The sequence below is a fragment of the Tympanuchus pallidicinctus genome, unplaced genomic scaffold, assembly GCF_026119805.1.
Source record: "Tympanuchus pallidicinctus isolate F22 unplaced genomic scaffold, pur_lepc_1.0 scaffold5, whole genome shotgun sequence".
Taxonomy (NCBI): Eukaryota; Metazoa; Chordata; class Aves; order Galliformes; family Phasianidae; genus Tympanuchus; species Tympanuchus pallidicinctus.
This window is the reverse complement of record NW_026294769.1, coordinates 75,172,714-75,190,584: the sequence shown is the minus strand read 5'-3', so window position 1 is coordinate 75,190,584 and position 17,871 is coordinate 75,172,714. Positions and strand designations below refer to the sequence as shown.

The window sequence follows — 17,871 nt, the reverse complement described above, 5'->3', positions numbered from 1 at the left end:
TTGGAACAGACATCAGTTGTGACCCAGCACTGGTACAGGAGACAATGGTGGCAGGATATAAATATTGGCTAAATAGATTTATTTTCATACAAAGAATACACAGATTCCCCCAACCCCCCACCCCCCCCTCCCCCATGGGGGCATCCCGACCTGGGAGACACCTTGAGATGTCCCCAGTCTCTGTTCTCACCAGGGGAGGGGGGACAGCAGGCACCACCTCTGTGGGTTTCACGGGTTCCCCCCGCAGGACCGGGCCCCACGCTGGTAGTGGGACCAAAGGGAACATGTTGGGGACATCCCCATTCTCTGCATTGGTTCTCTTTTATGTTCCAATGAAATACTCCATTGGAATTTTGTTTGTTTAGGAAATGCCCTAAACACCGGGACCTAACTCTGGGGATCTGTCTTCATCTCCCTGGGTGAGCTTTGGGACACCCCCATCCACACAATGCCCATATTGGGCGTCTCCTTGCTCTCCTGTTTTGGGGACATCTCTGGACATTTTGGGGTCACCTTGTGCCCTAATACTGTGCTGGGACAGAGCCCTCCCCACACTATATGTACACGCTGGATAAAAGAAGAAAATACAGATATTTATAGTGGGGGTGAAACACCCCCTGCTGCCCCCAAACATCCCCCATGTCCTCATCCCGGTGCCATCTGTTCCCAGCAGGGAGGTGCCTTGTCCTGGGCCAATCAGAGACTGGGAGAGCTCTTCTGTGCCTCAGTTTCCCCATCAGTTGTTGGGCTGTGCCTCAGTTTCCCCATCGGTTGATGATTTTGTCATCACCCCACTAAGGAGATGTGGGATGAAGAGGAACCACACAAGCAGCCATCCCATGGGGTGACATGGGGGACATGGGATGACCCAAAGGCATCCTCCAACAGAGAAACATCACAGGCAGACCTACGCAAAACCCCTTTTTTCCCCAGATTTCTCACACGTCACTATCACCCACCCTTGGGGACACAGCGGTGTTGGCATCCTACAGCACCTGGTGGCTTTGACAGTGTTGAAGGCTGATATTGGGAGTGGGGTCTGTATTTGGACACCCCACCTCCTGCTGTCCCTTTACAGCGGGAGAGGAGATAGTGGGGGACAACAGGGGGATCTGCTTTGAGCTTGCCCAGATCAGCTGCGCTTGGTGACCATCTGACGGTCCCTCTTCTTCTTCTCCATCAACCTGGGATGGAGCAGGGAAGTGCCTTTAGAGTCCCACCACCCCAATGACTCCACCACCCCAATGGACCCACCACCCCAATGACTCCACCACCCCAATGACTCCACCACCCCAATGGACCCACCACCCCAATGACTCCACCACCTCAATGACTCCACCACCCCAATGACTCCACCACCCCAATGGACCCACCACCTCAATGACTCCACCACCCCAATGACTCCACCACCCCAATGACTCCACCACCCCAATGGACCCACCACCCCAATGACTCCACCACCTCAATGACTCCACCACCCCAATGACTCCACCACCCCAATGGACCCACCACCTCAATGACTCCACCACCCCAATGACTCCACCACCCCAATGACTCCACCACCCCAATGGACCCACCACCCCAATGACTCCACCACCTCAATGACTCCACCACCCCAATGACTCCACCACCCCAATGGACCCACCACCTCAATGACTCCACCACCCCAATGACTCCACCACCCCAATGACTCCACCACCCCAATGGACCCACCACCCCAATGACTCCACCACCCCAATGACTCCACCACCCCAATGGACCCACCACCCCAATAGATCCACCACCCCAGTAGACTCACCTCCACAATGGACCCACCACCCCAATGGACCCACCATCCCAATAGACCCACCACCCCACTAGTCTCACCTCCACAACGGACCCACCACCCCAATGGACCCACCACCCCAATGACTCCACCACCCCAATGACTCCACCACCCCAATGGACCCACCATCCCAATAGACCCACCACCCCACTAGTCTCACCTCCACAACGGACCCACCATCCCAATTGACCCACCACCCCAGTGGACCCACAACTCCAAGGGCACCACCCAAATCTGGGTTATGGGGTGAGCAGGGGGAACTCACTTGCGGTTGCGGACCTCAGTGAGCTCCATCAGCCGCTCTTGGGCTGCTCGCAGTTCATCGAGGCGCTGCTGGTAGCGTGAGTCGCAGTTGTTGGTGCGCTCATAGCTGGAGACCTGGCTGGAGAGCTCGCTGGCACGGTCCCGCAGCTGCTGGATGGATGAGTAGAGGTTCTCCTCGTCTTCCTCCTGCTCCAACACAAAGGGATGAGGCTCATGGAGTGGATGGGGATTGATCCACTGGGGAAATGAGGAATGGGTGTTTCCAACTTGTCCATGACGCTTACCTTGGCATTGATGATCTCAATGTGGATGAGGAGTGCAGCCAGCTCCAGGTCCTCTGTGTAGCTGTTCTTCAGTGGCACCGACCGGTAGCCTGGACACAACACTGGGACATGAGCTCAGCCCCACAGCAGAGTCCCAGTCCCTCACCTTGGTCATAGTTGAGTCCCCAAATGGCTGATGATGATGATGGTGTTAAAGAAACATGTACATGTGGTAGTTAGGGGCACGTTTTAGTGGATGTTCTATGTTGGTGGTAGTGAACTCATGATTCTAAGAGTGGGCACAGTAAGGATGGGTTGATGGTTGGACTTGGTGATCTTGGAGATCTTTTCCAACCTTTATGAGTCTATGATTCTATGATAATGATGAGGGTGTGGATGGAGGAAGCATACCTGTTTTGAGACCCTTAATGGGGAAGGTGGCTTGGGCCAAGAAATTGGGGTCACTGAACATGTCCTCCTCGTACACCACAAAGCGGAGGAAGGCGAACTCAGGGTTATTGATGTCGAAGACAAACTGCTTGAAGAGCCACACAGGGTTGAAACCATTGTCAGCTGTGGGGTGAGGTCAGAGCAGGATTAGACACATAGACAGCACCAACACAGCACCACTGCTCCCCTGTTAATGGGGGATGCCTTTCCCCTCTACTCCTCCTTGAAACCAGTCCCCATCACCCACATTCGAGCAGTCACAGACGTGGGTTGGACTAGATGATCTTAGTGGTATTTTTATTTTCAACCTTATTCTACAATTCTATTTCCAGTAGATTTCCAGTAGAACCCCAGAAGGTGTCTCAGTGACACCACCTGTCCTCTTGGCATAGGAACTAGGTGGGAGGACCCTTACCTACAACATCAGTCTTGTTCTTGCTGTTGTCATACTCGGAGCCACACACCTCTACCTCCACAAAGGGGCACACAATGCTTCTCCCGTTCTTGGGAAGGTGCCGAGCACCAAGAATCTATGGAAGATAGAGGAGAAAGAGGAGAGTGAGGTCCAGCCGTGCTGGCCCTGTGGTCAACAAAGGACTTCCTTGCACAGACCTATGGCTTGGTTGGTTTGAGTCTGCCAAAATCTTTATGACCATAATTAGCCACATCAGACCTTATTTGTGACCTCGGACTCATTTTAGCTGTTTCTGCAGAATGATTTGAAAAACTTTTGCTGTGTCCATGGCATACTGAAGAGCTGGTTGCCTACACACTGACTCATCCCAGCTGTAACACCAAAATGACCCAAACTTTGGGTCAACTTTATGCAACTGTGGGATTTTCCCCTCAACGTTTTGGAGTTCTTCCACAATCTGGAAAGATTATGCATGAAAGCAACAGACTTAGCAGGTCATGGAGCAATGAACTTCATGGAGCAAATATGGGTCTTAAACATGTAGAAATTGACCACAAACTTGGTTTGGAAGAACTGAACCATCATCTTGACACTGGCCACCTTGGAATGGACTTGCCAACCTTGCCCACTTGCCTGCAGCTGCACTGTGATGGGCTCCACAATCTTCAGGCTGTTCTTGTCGAAGGGGTCAAACGTCTCATCCCTCATGATGTCAGGTTGTAGGACATAGCCACTGCGACCACCGAGCATGAAGAGTGCCTGGTTCAGCTGCATCGGCTTGTCTATGGCCAGGGGAAAAGCAGAGTTCAGGGACCCTCCAGTTGCCCTGAGCAGAAGGTTCTGCCCTCACGAACCCCCTACTAAATCTCCCAACCCTGGGTAGAAGTGCACGAAACAACCCCAACGTTGCATGAGAATATCCCCATCGAGATGGGGACAATGGTTGGACAGCTCATCTAAACCACGTCCAGCCACGGGATCAGTGACAAAGCCACCCTGGGCATGGGATTTACCAGGCGTCTGGAAGTTGAGGGCCACCAGCTGGCTGCCGCAGATCCACATAGGCAGTGGGTCGTAGTTGGAGGAGTCCAGGCGCTGCCCTTTGGGGTAGATGCGGCTGAGCTGGCGCCGGTTGTACTGCAGGAACTTCTTGCCCTTGCTGCGGTTGGCGTACTTCTCCGCTTTGGTCTCCGGGAAGGAGGACATATCCCGGTAGCATGCTTTGTCTGTGCCGATCTCTGAAAGCACAAAGGTGAGCATCAGTGGAAGACGTGGGGTTCTGTGGGAGCAATCAGTTCCCTCAGACCCCTTTCTTCCCCTCCGCATCCCATCACTACCCTTTTCCAGCTCTTACTGTCTTCATCGAACGGCACGGGGCGGCAATACACAACCAGCTCGGAGAGCTCCAGAGCGATCTTCTTCCTCCGCTCCATAATCTTCCCCTCTTGCATCTGCACAAGGGAAAATGGAATCTGAGACTCTTCCATTGATGGGGATGCTCTGTAAACTACAGTCCAATCGCTGTGGGATCCAACAACGTCCACTGAAATGGACCGACTGTCCATTAGTGTCCATCCACCATGGGATGAGACATCCACCAAAATCCATTGATGGGGATGATCCCTCAACCACAGTCCATCCACCATGGGATGAAGCATTCATCACCATCCACTGCTGGGAACCATCTGTCCACTAGTGTCAATCCATCATGAAATGGGACATTAATCACCACCCACTCCATTCCATCTCCTGGAGATGAGGATGTCCACCACCACCTGCTGTACCCCAGTGCCCCTCACCCTGGCATCGGCGTTCTGCGTGGCCTCCCTGATCTTGGCCACCCACTCGCTCAGCTCCTCCTGTGTGTCAGCGGCCACGTCCAGTGACTGGGCTGCGTGGGACATCTGCTGGGAATGGATGGTGAAGACAAATGGTTTGGAGCTCCTCCCGTCTTTGGAGATAACTATAAGGACATCAGAGGGGGCTTTACTTGAAGACATTCCCAATGGATGGCTCTGTGGAGCAAACGAAACCTCATCGGTCCTGCTCCTGGGTCCCCACCTGCCCTCCCCAGCACCCCCCAAGTTCCTCCTCCTTCGAGAGTAGTCCCAGATAGTCAAGAAGCACAGTGTGAGAAAGTTGAACCCAAATGCCTGTTAAACTGTTGTCAATTCCCCAAAAAACACTGGAAGTGAAAGCAGCAACCATGATTCACCACAATTAATAGTTTCACCTTCACAGACCACTGAACCCCTCTAAATCCTTTCAACATCAGCCAAGTGACCCCAGGTTCTGTTGCACTGAGTGACATGGTCACAGGGATGGGTTGATGGTTGGACTGGATGACCTTATTTGTCTTTCCAACCTTAATGATTCTTTGCGTCTATGAATTCAGCCCCAGAATGCCCCCAGCACATCATGCCAAGTACGACGCCCTTCCTTCTCCCTATCTGGACATTTTTGCCATGCAAGAATTGCCATCACCTATCAATTAGTGGTTCACCCCATATTTATGGTGAGTTTGGAGAGCCTCAGCTCATGGTGCTGAGCTCTTGCTTGGGGCATGTACCATCCCTGTTAGGGACATGGTGGTGACACTCACCTACGTGGCATGATGGCACGTCGATGAAGCCCTTCAGGAAGTTCCCCAGGGGGCTGTTTTCCGATGACTGCAAGAAAAAGAAAAAGGAGGAATTGGTGAAGTGCAGCCCAACCTCCATCCAACCCTCCATCCAGCCCTCCAAATCAGCCAATTCCAAGCAAAACCCAAGAAAAAAAAAAATGCTTTAGGCAAACTCCATTCCACGGAGCATTCCAGAGCCCCAGATAAGGGTTTGGGTTGGATTGTACTGGAAGCATTTCAAGTGGTCTCAGTGAATGGAAAAAAGAAGATGACAGAAACAGCACACTCACAGCCTCATCCTGCTCCTGTGCCTGAGTGCTGACAATTTCCTCCACATAGTTGGCTGGGAACCACAGCTGTTTCTTGCCCCCATAGTCCCCTCGCCACCTGCAAGGGGTGAGAGGATCAAGGCAAGAGGACCAATTGGAGGGGTATACGGGGTGTCAATGCTGCATGCAATGTCAAGGAGCAATTGGAGAAGGAAGGGGGAGACAGAAAAGGAGGTTGTTAAAACAGACCACAGGAAGATCCCTGCCCATGGCAATACTGCGCAGGGCACCAGACCACTCTTACCAGCCACCATCCTGCTTGTCAACATTGTGGATGATAGCTTGCTTGCAGAATGACAGCTCGTCCTCCCGCTGCGCTTTGTAGTCATAAAGAGCCTTCACTGTGCACTGAACCACCAAGGAGAGGGAAACGTGTTACCACCAAGCTGGGATGCCCAGCTGATGTCCTGGATGCCTCACCCCCCAAAGTATGCCCTCTAAAAGTCTACACAGTAAGTGAGACGTGTTAGAGGGGACACAAAGGCTGTAGGTGCCTGTGGTCCCACACAACCAGCATATTCCTCTTCTGAGTTCCCTTTTGTGGAAGAAAGCTTCCAACCACTTTATGTGACTGGATGTGTTCATTAAATGTTGAGATGCGGCACTTAGGAACGTGATTTAATGGAGTAGTGAGCACTGTGGTGATGAGTTGGGCTTGGGCTTGATGATCTCAGAGATGAGATCTAAACAGCTCAGCCTCTTACCCTGGCCATTGGCATCTTGTTGGCCTCCACATAGAAATGGGGTGTCCGCACCTCATACAGAGCTCCATAGTCCAGCTCCTGCAAGGACAGACATGAAAAGAGGTCATCTGGCCATGGACATGGATTATGAAGAATCACGAGGGAAAATGGGCTATCGCATGTGGGCCAGAGGAGTACGATATCTGGAAAAGGGACCCAATATCCCTTTTACAGCTAATTGGAGGGGATTTGTGAATAGTGAAGATGTCATAACCATAGCCAGTGGTGGTGGTTTGAGTTGGAATTTGGGCAAATCTCCTTTGCTGTGCAGAGACCTGGAGAAGATCTTCCAACCACAACAAAGATTGGGATGGAATTGATTGCCCATGGCACAGAACTACTTAATCCCCACTGTCTCCAACTGTTGCCACCACTGGGAGCACTCACAGTAGTGCCCATCTTCTCCAGGGTCTCCTCATTGATGGGGTAGCGCAGCTTCATCTTACGGTACAGCGGATGCTTCTCATAGTAGCTGACAAGGTCCACCAGGCTCTCAAACTCAGCTGAGCTGCCCAGCATGAAGAGTCGTCCCTCCTGCTGGATGCGGCAGTGCTTGATCTTCCCCTCCGCCCTGAGGCCAAGAGAGCAGCCAATGATGTCCCCAGCTCTTGGAATGGAGCCACAGGGCCACACCTGGCCAGCCTGGAAGTGTTGGAGTGGCCACACTCACCGGAATGAAATGGCATAGGAATTGGGTTCGCTCCGTTTTCGCACCAGGAAGGCTCCATCCCGAGGGACTCGCATCAGCATATGCTCAGCCTGCAGGCGTGTCAGGCTGGCATGATACCACCTGGATAGGCACAACAAGGGGGCAATAGGCTGGCAAACCCCAAATCTGACACAAGCTGCACTGGAGTCAATGTGGGAAGGGATGAGGATGGTCAACCCAAGGGTGGGATGAGTGGTGGAAGAGGATGGTGGACACAAGGATGGGACAAGCAATAAAAGAAGATGGTGAACATAATGGTGAGACAAGTGATGGAAGAAGATGGAGGACCCAAAAGTGAGATGAGAAATGGAAGAGGGTGATGAACACAAGAGTGGAACAAGTGAAGGAAGAGGGTGGGGGACCCAATGTAGCAATGGGCTGGGTTTCACCCTCACTCTTTGCTCTCGTGGGCATTCGGCTGGGGCACGGGGTCGGTGAGGCGCATCTCAAACTCATTGCAGCGGAGTGGCACCTCACGGTAGTGGCAGATGAGACTGTAGAGGCTGTCAAAGACCAGGTTGTCTGTCAGGTAGAACTTGGTGGAACCAGCCTCCTGTCGCGAGTGGATCCTGCAGTGCTGCACACGGTTTGATCGCCTGCCATGAAGGAACGAGGTGGGAGTGAGTCAGTTCAGATCCATGACCGTGACATGCCATGCTTGAGGATGGTCTGGGTTAAGGCACCACAATGCTCAGAAAAATGGTGTTTTCCCTCAGAACACCATTTCTGCCTCCAAACTGGGGATCTACTGGAGGTAGCCACCACATGCTTGGTGTGCTGCTCAGACCAGCTTGGAAAAGATGTGATCCTGCCATCCACCCCAATGGAGGTTGAAGTGGGGGTCCTACCAGAAGGACAGGGTGTAGTCACCCACGAAGGTCTCGCTTTCGCGCACCAGGAAGGTGCCATCCTTGCCTCCCGTCTCAGTGCAGTATTCATGCAGCAGCTTCTCGGCGATCTGCCGCCCATCACGGCCACCTCCCAGCTTCCCATGGAACCATTTCTCCGTGAAGTGCAACTCGTTGTTGTTGAACTCCTATGAGCTCACACAGACACCAGACACACCCCAGTGTTAGCATTCCCACGAGCAGTTGTCGTTAATCTTCTCCCTCTTCTCACGCTGACTCCCAATTCCCCCAAATTCTCCCACCCCATGGCTGCATCCTGTCTCACACATACCTCCTTCTGCTCCACCTCCTCTTCATCTTCATTGAACTGGTAGCGTGATGTCTCCTCTGAGTAGTAGATCTTGTTGCTTGTCAGCACAAAATAATGCGGGCTCCAGGTCTGAGAGGGAGGAATAGCATCACCAGGGCAGGGAGGATGGGGGCATGGAGGGATGGGGCTTTGAGACTCCTGTTTCTTCCCTGCATCCCCCACAGCATTGTAACGGTGCATTGTGCCCACCCCAAACTCCTGGTCTCTCCCCTCCCAGGGCAGCCCCATCTGACACATCCTGCTCTGCCCCCAGCCATCATTGCGTGGAGATCCTTACATGGTCAATAGGGTCTTCGAGGTAGAGGATGCCATTCTTTATGGAGTTGCTGATGTCATTCTCTGAATAACTGGCAGTGGAGACCTCCTCGTATAGGTTCCCTTCAACCAGCTTCTTGTGCTGAGGACAGCCCAGAAATAGGAACTCAGCAGCCCATCATGCTGAGCTCCCAGCCCTAATTCACAGACCCACCATCACCACCACCACTCATTCCCAGTAGACCTCTCCTTGCACAGAACCATGACATCCTACTGCTTGTGCATGGAGAGAGAATTGCTTCTAAATCCCAAGATTTGCGGGAATCATCTTCTCTCCCTGCCCAATGCAGTTCTTGCCCCTTCTGCAAAGAGCTTTGGGTTAGAGTCTGGCCCCACACCTTGATTAGGATCTTCTTCTTGAGTTGGGTGGGTGAGGGTAGCTCGTCAGCATTGATGTCAACTGGCTTGGTGAGCAGCATGTCCCCAAAGACCTTCTTGAAGTGGGAAGCCATGTTCCTCTGCTGGACGATGCTGCAGTGGTCTTCAATGGAGAGGATGATGGGGAACCTGGAGGAAGCAGGTGGGGGAAGTGGCTTGAGATGAAGATGAAGAAAAGGGGAGTTTGAGCAGCACATGCCTGCCCAGCCCAGAATTGAGGTGCTTTGGTGGGGCAGGGCTTACTCAGATGTGACAAATGCGTGCTCCTTGATGGTATGCAGCACGTCCAGGAATTTGATCTTGGAGGTGAGTGTATGACCATGGTAGATGATGGGAAGATCATCTGGGCCATCCCAGCAGTCCACTAAATTAGGAAACAACTTGATTAACACATGTTGCTCACCAACTATGCACCAGAACGATGTTGGATATTAGGAAAGACTTATTTTCTAAAAGAGTGGTCAAACGTTGGAACAGTCTGCCCAGGGAGGTGATGGAGTCACCATTCCTGGAGGTGTTCAAGAAGTGTGGAGATGTGGCACTGAGGGACATGGTTTAGCAGGCATGATGGGGATGGGTTGGGGTTAGACTGGAAGATCTTAGAGGTCTTTTCCAACCTTTATGATTCTATGAGTGGGCAAGGTATAATGGATTGATGGTTGGACTTGACGATCTTGGAGATCTTTTCCAACCTTAAGGATTCCATGATTCTAACCCCCTCTCCCATTTGCCATGGAATGGGTGCAGGGGATAGTCCATCTAGGGCAATGTGAAGTGCTGGGGAAGCTCAGCATCACTGCAGTGTGCCATGGAGTATGGGGTGGACTCACACTCAATGCAGCGGCAGCCCATGCGCAGGCAGCGGGCATACGCCTCCAGGGAGGACTCGCTGGAGAACTGGTCTCCTGTCAGGTACCTGCAGAGGCATAAGAGAGGATGCTTGAGGAGGGATTCTATCGAGGATCACTGAGGTGAGCCCACCCTGTCCTTACGTGTTGTGGGAGGAAGAGATCCAGTACTGGGACAAAGGGTGGTTCATCTCCTCAGACACCACACGCTCATACTTGGAGTCCATCACCATGTTCTCCTTGGAGAAGAGGTACGTGAGGAACTGGGGGAGGGAGGAAGCACAGAGGTCAGATTTCAATGGGATGGGGAGATCAATGGGAGGGGTCAATGCTGAACGGGTTCACTCACCTCATCCAGCTGGAAGGAGGGTTCTGCTGCATCAACGGAGCCATCCTTGAGGTAGGAACACATGTAGTCCCTCACCATGCCCACATCACTGGCCCACGGCTCCTGGGGTGCAAATACAGCTCCTTTTATGAGGTGCAGCAGTGGGAAGGGATGTCCCAGGGGATTCACCAGGTCTGGGACTGAGAGGGGTCTCAAAGGACAACCAACCTTTTGGTCATGCAGAAGGAACTTCTGGAAGTCGTATAGGGACACTTGGCACAGCTCAGGGCGGTCCACATTCCTGGGGCATATCAGCAGGAGGTGTTGTCCAAGAATATGAGGAAGAAGGCACTGCACTACATCACTGCATCTCTGGTTCCCATTCCTGCCCACATCGCCACCCACAATCCCGCTCACATTCCTGCTTGCATCGCCACTCATATCCACAATCATATCCTGCTGTTGCACCCCTGGCACACGTCTTCACTCACATCCTTGCCCATATCCCCACTTGCATTCCTGCTCTCATTTCAACTCCCATCCTAATTTGCATCTCCACTTGCATTTCTGCTCACATTGGTTTCCAACCTCATTTGTAACCCCACTTGTTTTGTTGCTCACATTTCCACTCACATTCCCACTACCATCCCTGCTTTTATCCCAGTTTGCATCCCTACTTGCATCTCTGCTTTCATTTATTCTCATCTCTATTTGCATGACCACTTGCATCCCTGCTCTCATTTCTGTTCTCATCCCCATTTATAACCCAACTCACACTCCTGCTCATATCCCCATTTGCATCCCTACTCACAACCCCGCTCAAATTTCCACTCAGTCCCATCCCTGCTCCCATTCTAATTTGCATTCCTATTGCACCCCTGCTCTCATTTGTTTACACTCCTGTTTGCATGACCACTTGCATCCCTGTTCGCATTTCTGCTTTCATCCCAATTTGCATCCCAACTCACATTCCTGCTCACATTTCCACTTCCATCTCCATTTGTATCCCTGCTCCCATCCCAAATTGCAACCCCACTCCACCCCTGCTTACACCTCTGCTGGAGTCTATGAGGCTCGTGGAACTCACCGTAGAGGGAAAGAGAGCTCCAGCTGCTCAATGACCTGCAAGGCAAAAGGGGGATGGGCTGAGCTGGCTGGGGACATGCTGTGATGAGCTGGAGTGGATATGGGTCGTGGCTCTTACCGACTTCTGTGCATCAAACATCAGGTTTTTGTAGAACTGGATGAAGTGGGAGAAGGTCATCTCATTCCTGGCTTCCACCTCCTGTAGGATGGGTGGTGTGAGAGTGGGATTGGTGCAGAGACATTGGGTAGGGGCTTGAAGCCCCATTCCCCATGGAGCCAGGAACTTACCACGAGCTTGTCCCGCAGGAACCTCATGTTGGGCACTCGGTAGTTCACCTGGGGCAGCATGGCCTTCAGGTCCTTCACTGTAATGCTGCAAGACATAAAGATAGTGTCAGAGAAGCAACCAGACCCTACATGTCCCGTATCCCCTGGACACACTGCTAAGTTGGGCCCTACTCGAATCCCAGTATCAGCCCAGATTCCTGTTTCAAGCTGCAAATTCCCACAGTGGCACAGCACTGTCCAATTTGCTTGAGGCATTTTTGCTCTTTATGATTTATACGGCTCTGGTGTGATTATAGGAGTGCTGAGCAGGGGGTCAGGGAAAAAGGGCGTAGCTGGGCATCTGTCCCACCCAGAGACTATAATTATCCCCATCCTCATTCTCATTCTCATTCTCATTCTCATTCTCATTCTCATTCTCGTTCTCGTTCTCGTTCTCGTTCTCGTTCTCGTTCTCGTTCTTGTTCTTGTTCTTGTTCCCATTCTCATCCTCATCCTCACCCTCACCCTCATCCTCATCCTCATCCTCATCCTCATCCTCATCCTCATACCATCCCCATCCCAGTCTTCATCCCAACCCCACCCTCTTCCCCATCCCCATCCCCACCTCCATCTCTGTTTCCATCTCCATCCCCATCCCCATCCTCATCCTCATCCCCAACCTCATCCCATTCCCATCCTCTTCTCACCCCCATCCCACCCTCATGCCAATCACATTTAAGTCCAAATTCCTTTGTTTGGATTTTATTTTTTATAATATCAAGGAGATGCCAATGGGTTGCAATAATGGCTCATCCTCTCCCAGTGCTGCAGTGGGCATGGGGATATTCAAGTTCCCACAGTCCTACAGTAACTGTGATCCAGTCTCTGGTTTTAGGTACCTCTGAAGACCCCAAATAAACCATTACTGCTTGTCCCACACCCTTGCTCTCAGCCTCCAGATCTATGGTAGGTATGACCCAGTTAACAGCCACCAAAGTTGGCTGATTTGCAGAGTTGGGCAAAGGATTTCAGCTATTTCCCCTCTGGAAAACACCTTGGGAGAGGGGTGGGTTTTGGCTGTTGCATGCTCAGACCACTGACCCCTTTTCCCTGTAGAGCCATTCTGGTTCTCACCTGCCTTCCCGCGACCTGTCCATCCCATCAAACTGTTTCCGCAGCCACCTGGGAGGGAGGGATGGACAAACAGACAGCGCTCAGTCCTGGGGACCAAACTCACGGTTCATCCTTTCAGACCACAAATGAGGACCATGAAATGGGATTGACCATCCCTCCTCACCTCTCAATCTGTAGCGGGGTCTGGGCTTTCTGGGTGTCTGCCACCAACCAGTTGAGACCTGTGATCCACAGGTTGATGTCTTCCTCACAGAAAGCTATAGGAGGAAGAGAAGGTTGGTGAAGGATAAGGGAGATGAGAAGCTAAGGATGGATGGAAGGGGTGAGGTGGGAGCCCACGCACCAGCCACGCTGAGTGTCCGCAGCCTGAAGTCCATCCCATAGAGGATGATGAAGCACATGGTGCAGTCAAGCTTGCGAGCATCCTCGGGGTAACGCTCAAAGTCCCGTGAGTTCTTCCCCAGGCGGATCTCCTTGATCTCCCGAATGTCAACTGCAGAGGCAGAGGGGCACAGGATTGTCCTGTGTCACCCTGACACCACAAAGCCAGGGAGAGAGTGCAGGAGGTGGGAACGTGTGGAGCGTATGGAGCCTTGTCCCCAAGATGGGACATTCCATTGGGCTGTGATGGTTATTATGGCCACGTGTCCCTCGAAGGTGACACGTCACTGCTGGTGGGATTGGCATGTCCTTCACAGATCTCTGTCCCCAGCATGAGGCATCGTTGTGTACCAACCATCATTGGTACATGATGGCATTATGAGTGCCATGTGTCCTCCACGGACTGTGTCCCAAAGATAAGATGTACCTGCAGGTGTCTGAGAGCACCATGGGTGCCACATGTCCACAGGATGAGGCATCCTGGGGGACTGGGATGGGTACTATGACCATGTTACTCCCAAGGGAAACATATCCCCACAGCCCTGCCGTGACACATTGGTTAGTGTGATGGCACCATGAGTATTGCATGTCCTTCAGAGAATCAACTGCCCAAAAAGGGTCATCCCAGTGGCACTGCCCATTGGTACAGGATGACATTATGAGTTCCATGTGTCCTCCAGGGATTGTGTCCCCAGAATGGTGCTGCCCAACAATTTCCCATCTCTCTCAGTGCCATGTGTCCTTGGGACTCAGCCCTGCAATCCCTACAACCACCTCCTCTCTGAGAAAAAAACTTGGGACAGGCTGAGCTCATCTTTTAATAGAATACAACTGTCCAAAGGTGGCAATTTGCAGCCCAGACCACAGGGCGTTTCTTTCCTGCTGTGCTGCTCTCTCATTATCTCACTATATAAAGCCCAACCGGCGGCGGGAAGGTTGGGTTTCCGGACCGCAGTCTTCCTCACTGCTACATCACCAGTGGAGATTTCCATCCACTGGTTTTGTAGAGAGGACAGCAGGAGTAGAGTAATAATATCACGGTATTAATGGCTGTGCTACAAAACGGAGCCTTCAGTACAGGAAAAGGGTTTTCTATGGCCAAGGGTGGCCGGACACTGCACAGGGTCATTGTCCTGCAGGAAATGGGTCATTTCCCGGAGAATTTCCAGCCCGGCCCCTGCAGCGTTTCCTACATGGCAGTGGGGATGGGTGCAGGATACTGGAGCAGAGAAAAAGTGGAATGCATGGATAAGGGGATAAGGGATGAGGGAAATGGGGCCGATTCAGTGAAAAAGAGGTGGGGAATGTTTTTTCTTGATGGAAAGGCCCTGGAAAACACTGGTGGCTTTATGCAGCTTTCCTTTGGGTGGATGAGAGCCAGCTCGGGCGGATCGGGGCGGGATGCGGGCACTCGGCTGCAAAAAGGTGCTCAATTGGTGTCTGCACCCATATGTGTGATTTTGGGGAAGGGAAGCTGGCTGCTGTCCATGTTTTGTAGACCCTGAGTGCAAATGGGAGGATATTTGGGGCGGTTTTGTAGGATAGGAACAGGAGGTACTTCCCCAACCCTACTCATTGCAGTGCACTGCAGAAAGGAGAGATGCTGGTGGCTATTGTGGCTTCATTGATGGTTGCCAATGCAGCCAGGATCCAGGCTTGGACCCAGGAGAGAGAGTGTGCAGCACAATGCAACGTGCTGGCGGCTTCCTGGAAACCACATCTGCAGCGGATTTGCAGAGATCATGGCAGAAGTATGTCTCCAAACTCCTCCCTGCATTGTCTCCGGGGTCCTGGTGATTAAAACATGCTGGGAGCCAGATCCAACTGCGAAAATCCCTTTTCTCTTCTCATGCAAAGCAAGCAGCACTGATATAAAGGATTTAAATGTAGGGGCAGTGTGGTTGGGAGTGGATGGAGGGTCTGCCTGGAAGCTTTTAAAGGCTGGGAGTTTCCTGAGTGCATTAAGAGGAAAGCAAAGAAAGGCTCCAGGAGGGAATTGGAGAGCTGGGAAATGCTGCTGGCCCAGGTGGCCAAGTGGTGCCCCCTTGGTCCTTCCTTTGGGTGGGGCATGGGGCAGTCCAGACCTCCTGCATGGAATTACCCCATGCTATTGTGAAGCTGACCTCCAGGCTGAAATAAAAGATTTTGCCTGGGCCAGCAGTGTTAATCCCATCCTATTTCTAATTGTCGGGATGGAGGCGTGATTGTTAATTAGCCATCGTCATAGCAAACCATACAGCCAACCACCTCTCCAAAATGTTTTTGGAGTGGCAGGGGCTGGAAACCATCTGGTTACCTGGAGGTAAATTTTGAAGGCAACGCAGGATGATATCGTAGCTACTAATCTTAACACTGTAGTGTTCTGGGGGACCCTATCTGCATGGACACATGTCCAAGTAGCAGCTTAATGAAGCGTGTAATTAGCCTGAAGGGCATGGGGCATCTCCAGCAGAGCTGGGATCCCCGTACTGCCCTCTAATAGAGACATCAGCACTGTCGGGTATCTCGCTAATCCCTTCTCAAACTGAGAAGAGGATTTGGAACGGTCCAGGCAGGCGTGAGGTTGGGCATATGCTGGGAGCAAGGTCCTGGAGCTTCCCTAAAATTCCAGCAAGCAGGAGGACATGTGAGCACAGAATGGGAATGGGGCAGGTTGGTAAAGGTGCTCCAGGATTGGGGAAACTAAGGCAGGAGATCAGGGTCGATGGAAAAGTAGGGCTGAGATCCTGACGTGGCCCTATGCAATCTCCCAAATAAAAAACAAGGGGCAGGAAATGCGTTATTTCCTCAAGTAGAGAACAAACTTTTCCCTGCAAAGGCCATAGGGGAACCAAACCACTGGGGACAATGGCCAGTCTTCTATCCCTTATGGCTCCCTGTGCGTGGAAGCATCCCACTATTGCCAGGCATCCCACTGCAGGAGATCACCCCAGCGTAACAAAAGATCCCAATGTGGCAGGACATCTCACAGTGGTAGAACATCCCACTACTGTTAGCTACACCAGTGTGCAGAACATCTCATCATGGCCAGACATCCCACCGTAGCTGAGCATCCCAGTGTGGTAGGACATCCCACCTTGGTAGAACATCCCACCACAGCCAGACATCCCACCATAGCTGAGCATCCCAATGCAGTAGGACATCCCACCTTGGTAGAATATCCCACCATTGCCAGGCATCCCACCATAGCTGAGCATCCCAGTGCGGTAGGACATCCCACCTTGGTAGCACATCCCTCCATTGCCAGGCATCCCACTTCAGGAGGTCACCCCAACGTGGTAGGTCATCCCACCGTTGTCAAGCATCCCAATGTGGTAGAATATCCCACCATAGCCAGGAATCTCACTGCATGAGATCACCCCAACGTGGCAGGACATCCCACCATAGTAGAACATCCCGCCATTTCCACACATCCCAATGTGGTAGGACATCCCACCATTGTAGAACAGTCCACCATTGCCAGACAACCAGCCAGCGGCCCCAGCCCCCTGTCTCCAGTACTCACTGTCTCCCTCCACCTTCTCAGGTGTCCGACTCCAGATAATCTGTCGGGTCTCCAGCTTCACCTGGAATGTCCTTCGCTCTGGCCTCTGTGACTTCTTCTGGTAGAACAAAGTGAGGACGGTGCCCATCTCCAGGCAGCGGAGGATCCTTCCAATGTCCCCTGCCTCCATCCTGCCGTCCTCCAAAAAGCCATTGACGCTGTTGAGCCTGGACATGGACATCTTCACTGCGCGGCCATCGCCAGCCGGAGCCGCAGAGCCGGGGTTGTCTCATGCATGAAGGAACGAACCCAAGGGGGAGCAAAAAAGCCAAATCCTCTGCGGGGATTTTCTCTGAGCAATGAGAGAATCCGACTCCGGGGTTTGCATCCAGAGGGGTCGGGGGGAGATGGGTGATGGCTTCAGAGCTGGAGGGATAAAAACCATCCGGTCACCAGGAGCCCTTAAGGTTGGGGATACCTTGGGTGAAAAAAAAAAACAAAACAACAACAACAAAAAAAAGCCGAAACACCAAAAAAGCAAAGTCACCTCCCCCCAAAAAGCAAAGTCACCCCAAAAGCAGCCAAGCGGAGCAAATCAATCCCCGGCCTCCCTAAAAAGCCGAATGGGGCTGCGGGGTGCGGGGTGCCCAACCTGGGGTGTGGGGCTGGTGCGGAGGGATGAGGGTGGTGGGGGGGTTTGGGGTTTTTAAGGAGGCGGCCGCCTGCTGCCCCCTCTCTCCGCTCCTTAATTTCGGGCTGATGAAATGGACGCCCAGAGGAAACTGCAATCACACATGGCCGGAAAGAGATC

General features: G+C 52.4%; 1 protein-coding gene across 3 annotated transcripts; it reads right to left on the bottom strand.

Annotated features, from left to right (window-relative positions):
• Positions 1 to 64: 64 nt before the first annotated feature.
• LOC128091181 (1-phosphatidylinositol 4,5-bisphosphate phosphodiesterase gamma-1-like) lies at positions 65 to 17,846 on the bottom strand. Of its 3 annotated transcripts, XM_052704173.1 has the most exons (33): positions 17,713 to 17,846; positions 17,082 to 17,486; positions 13,539 to 13,688; positions 13,359 to 13,452; positions 13,196 to 13,243; positions 12,083 to 12,167; positions 11,913 to 11,993; positions 11,796 to 11,830; positions 10,937 to 11,009; positions 10,730 to 10,831; positions 10,525 to 10,643; positions 10,363 to 10,448; positions 9,776 to 9,896; positions 9,493 to 9,661; positions 9,117 to 9,236; positions 8,801 to 8,908; positions 8,470 to 8,657; positions 8,017 to 8,217; positions 7,583 to 7,702; positions 7,300 to 7,483; positions 6,874 to 6,951; positions 6,414 to 6,517; positions 6,131 to 6,227; positions 5,820 to 5,886; positions 5,017 to 5,180; positions 4,572 to 4,668; positions 4,231 to 4,455; positions 3,851 to 3,999; positions 3,218 to 3,332; positions 2,764 to 2,925; positions 2,374 to 2,462; positions 2,105 to 2,275; positions 65 to 1,184 (listed from the first exon to the last, which is right to left on the bottom strand). In XM_052704173.1, the coding sequence occupies exons 2-33, from the start codon at positions 17,299 to 17,301 to the stop codon at positions 987 to 989; spliced, it is 4,020 nt and encodes a 1,339-aa protein (XP_052560133.1). In that variant the 5' UTR covers positions 17,302 to 17,486; positions 17,713 to 17,846; the 3' UTR covers positions 65 to 986. The 3 variants fall into 3 exon arrangements, with proteins under 3 accessions (XP_052560133.1, XP_052560132.1, XP_052560134.1); XM_052704172.1 differs by having other exon boundaries at positions 17,082 to 17,845; XM_052704174.1 differs by having other exon boundaries at positions 1,019 to 1,184; positions 2,091 to 2,275; positions 17,082 to 17,845.
• Positions 17,847 to 17,871: the final 25 nt, after the last annotated feature.

Excerpts from the sequence above, each read along its gene's own strand:
- LOC128091181 (XM_052704173.1), bottom strand. The coding sequence starts at position 17,301 with ATGTCCATGTCCAGGCTCAACAGCGTCAATGGCTTTTTGGAGGACGGC. Across the intron at positions 12,168-13,195 it reads GACAGGTCGCGGGAAGGCAG|CATTACAGTGAAGGACCTGA; the intron begins GTGAGAACCAGA and ends TATGTCTTGCAG. Across the intron at positions 10,644-10,729 it reads CCTCCTTCCAGCTGGATGAG|TTCCTCACGTACCTCTTCTC; the intron begins GTGAGTGAACCC and ends TCCCTCCCCCAG.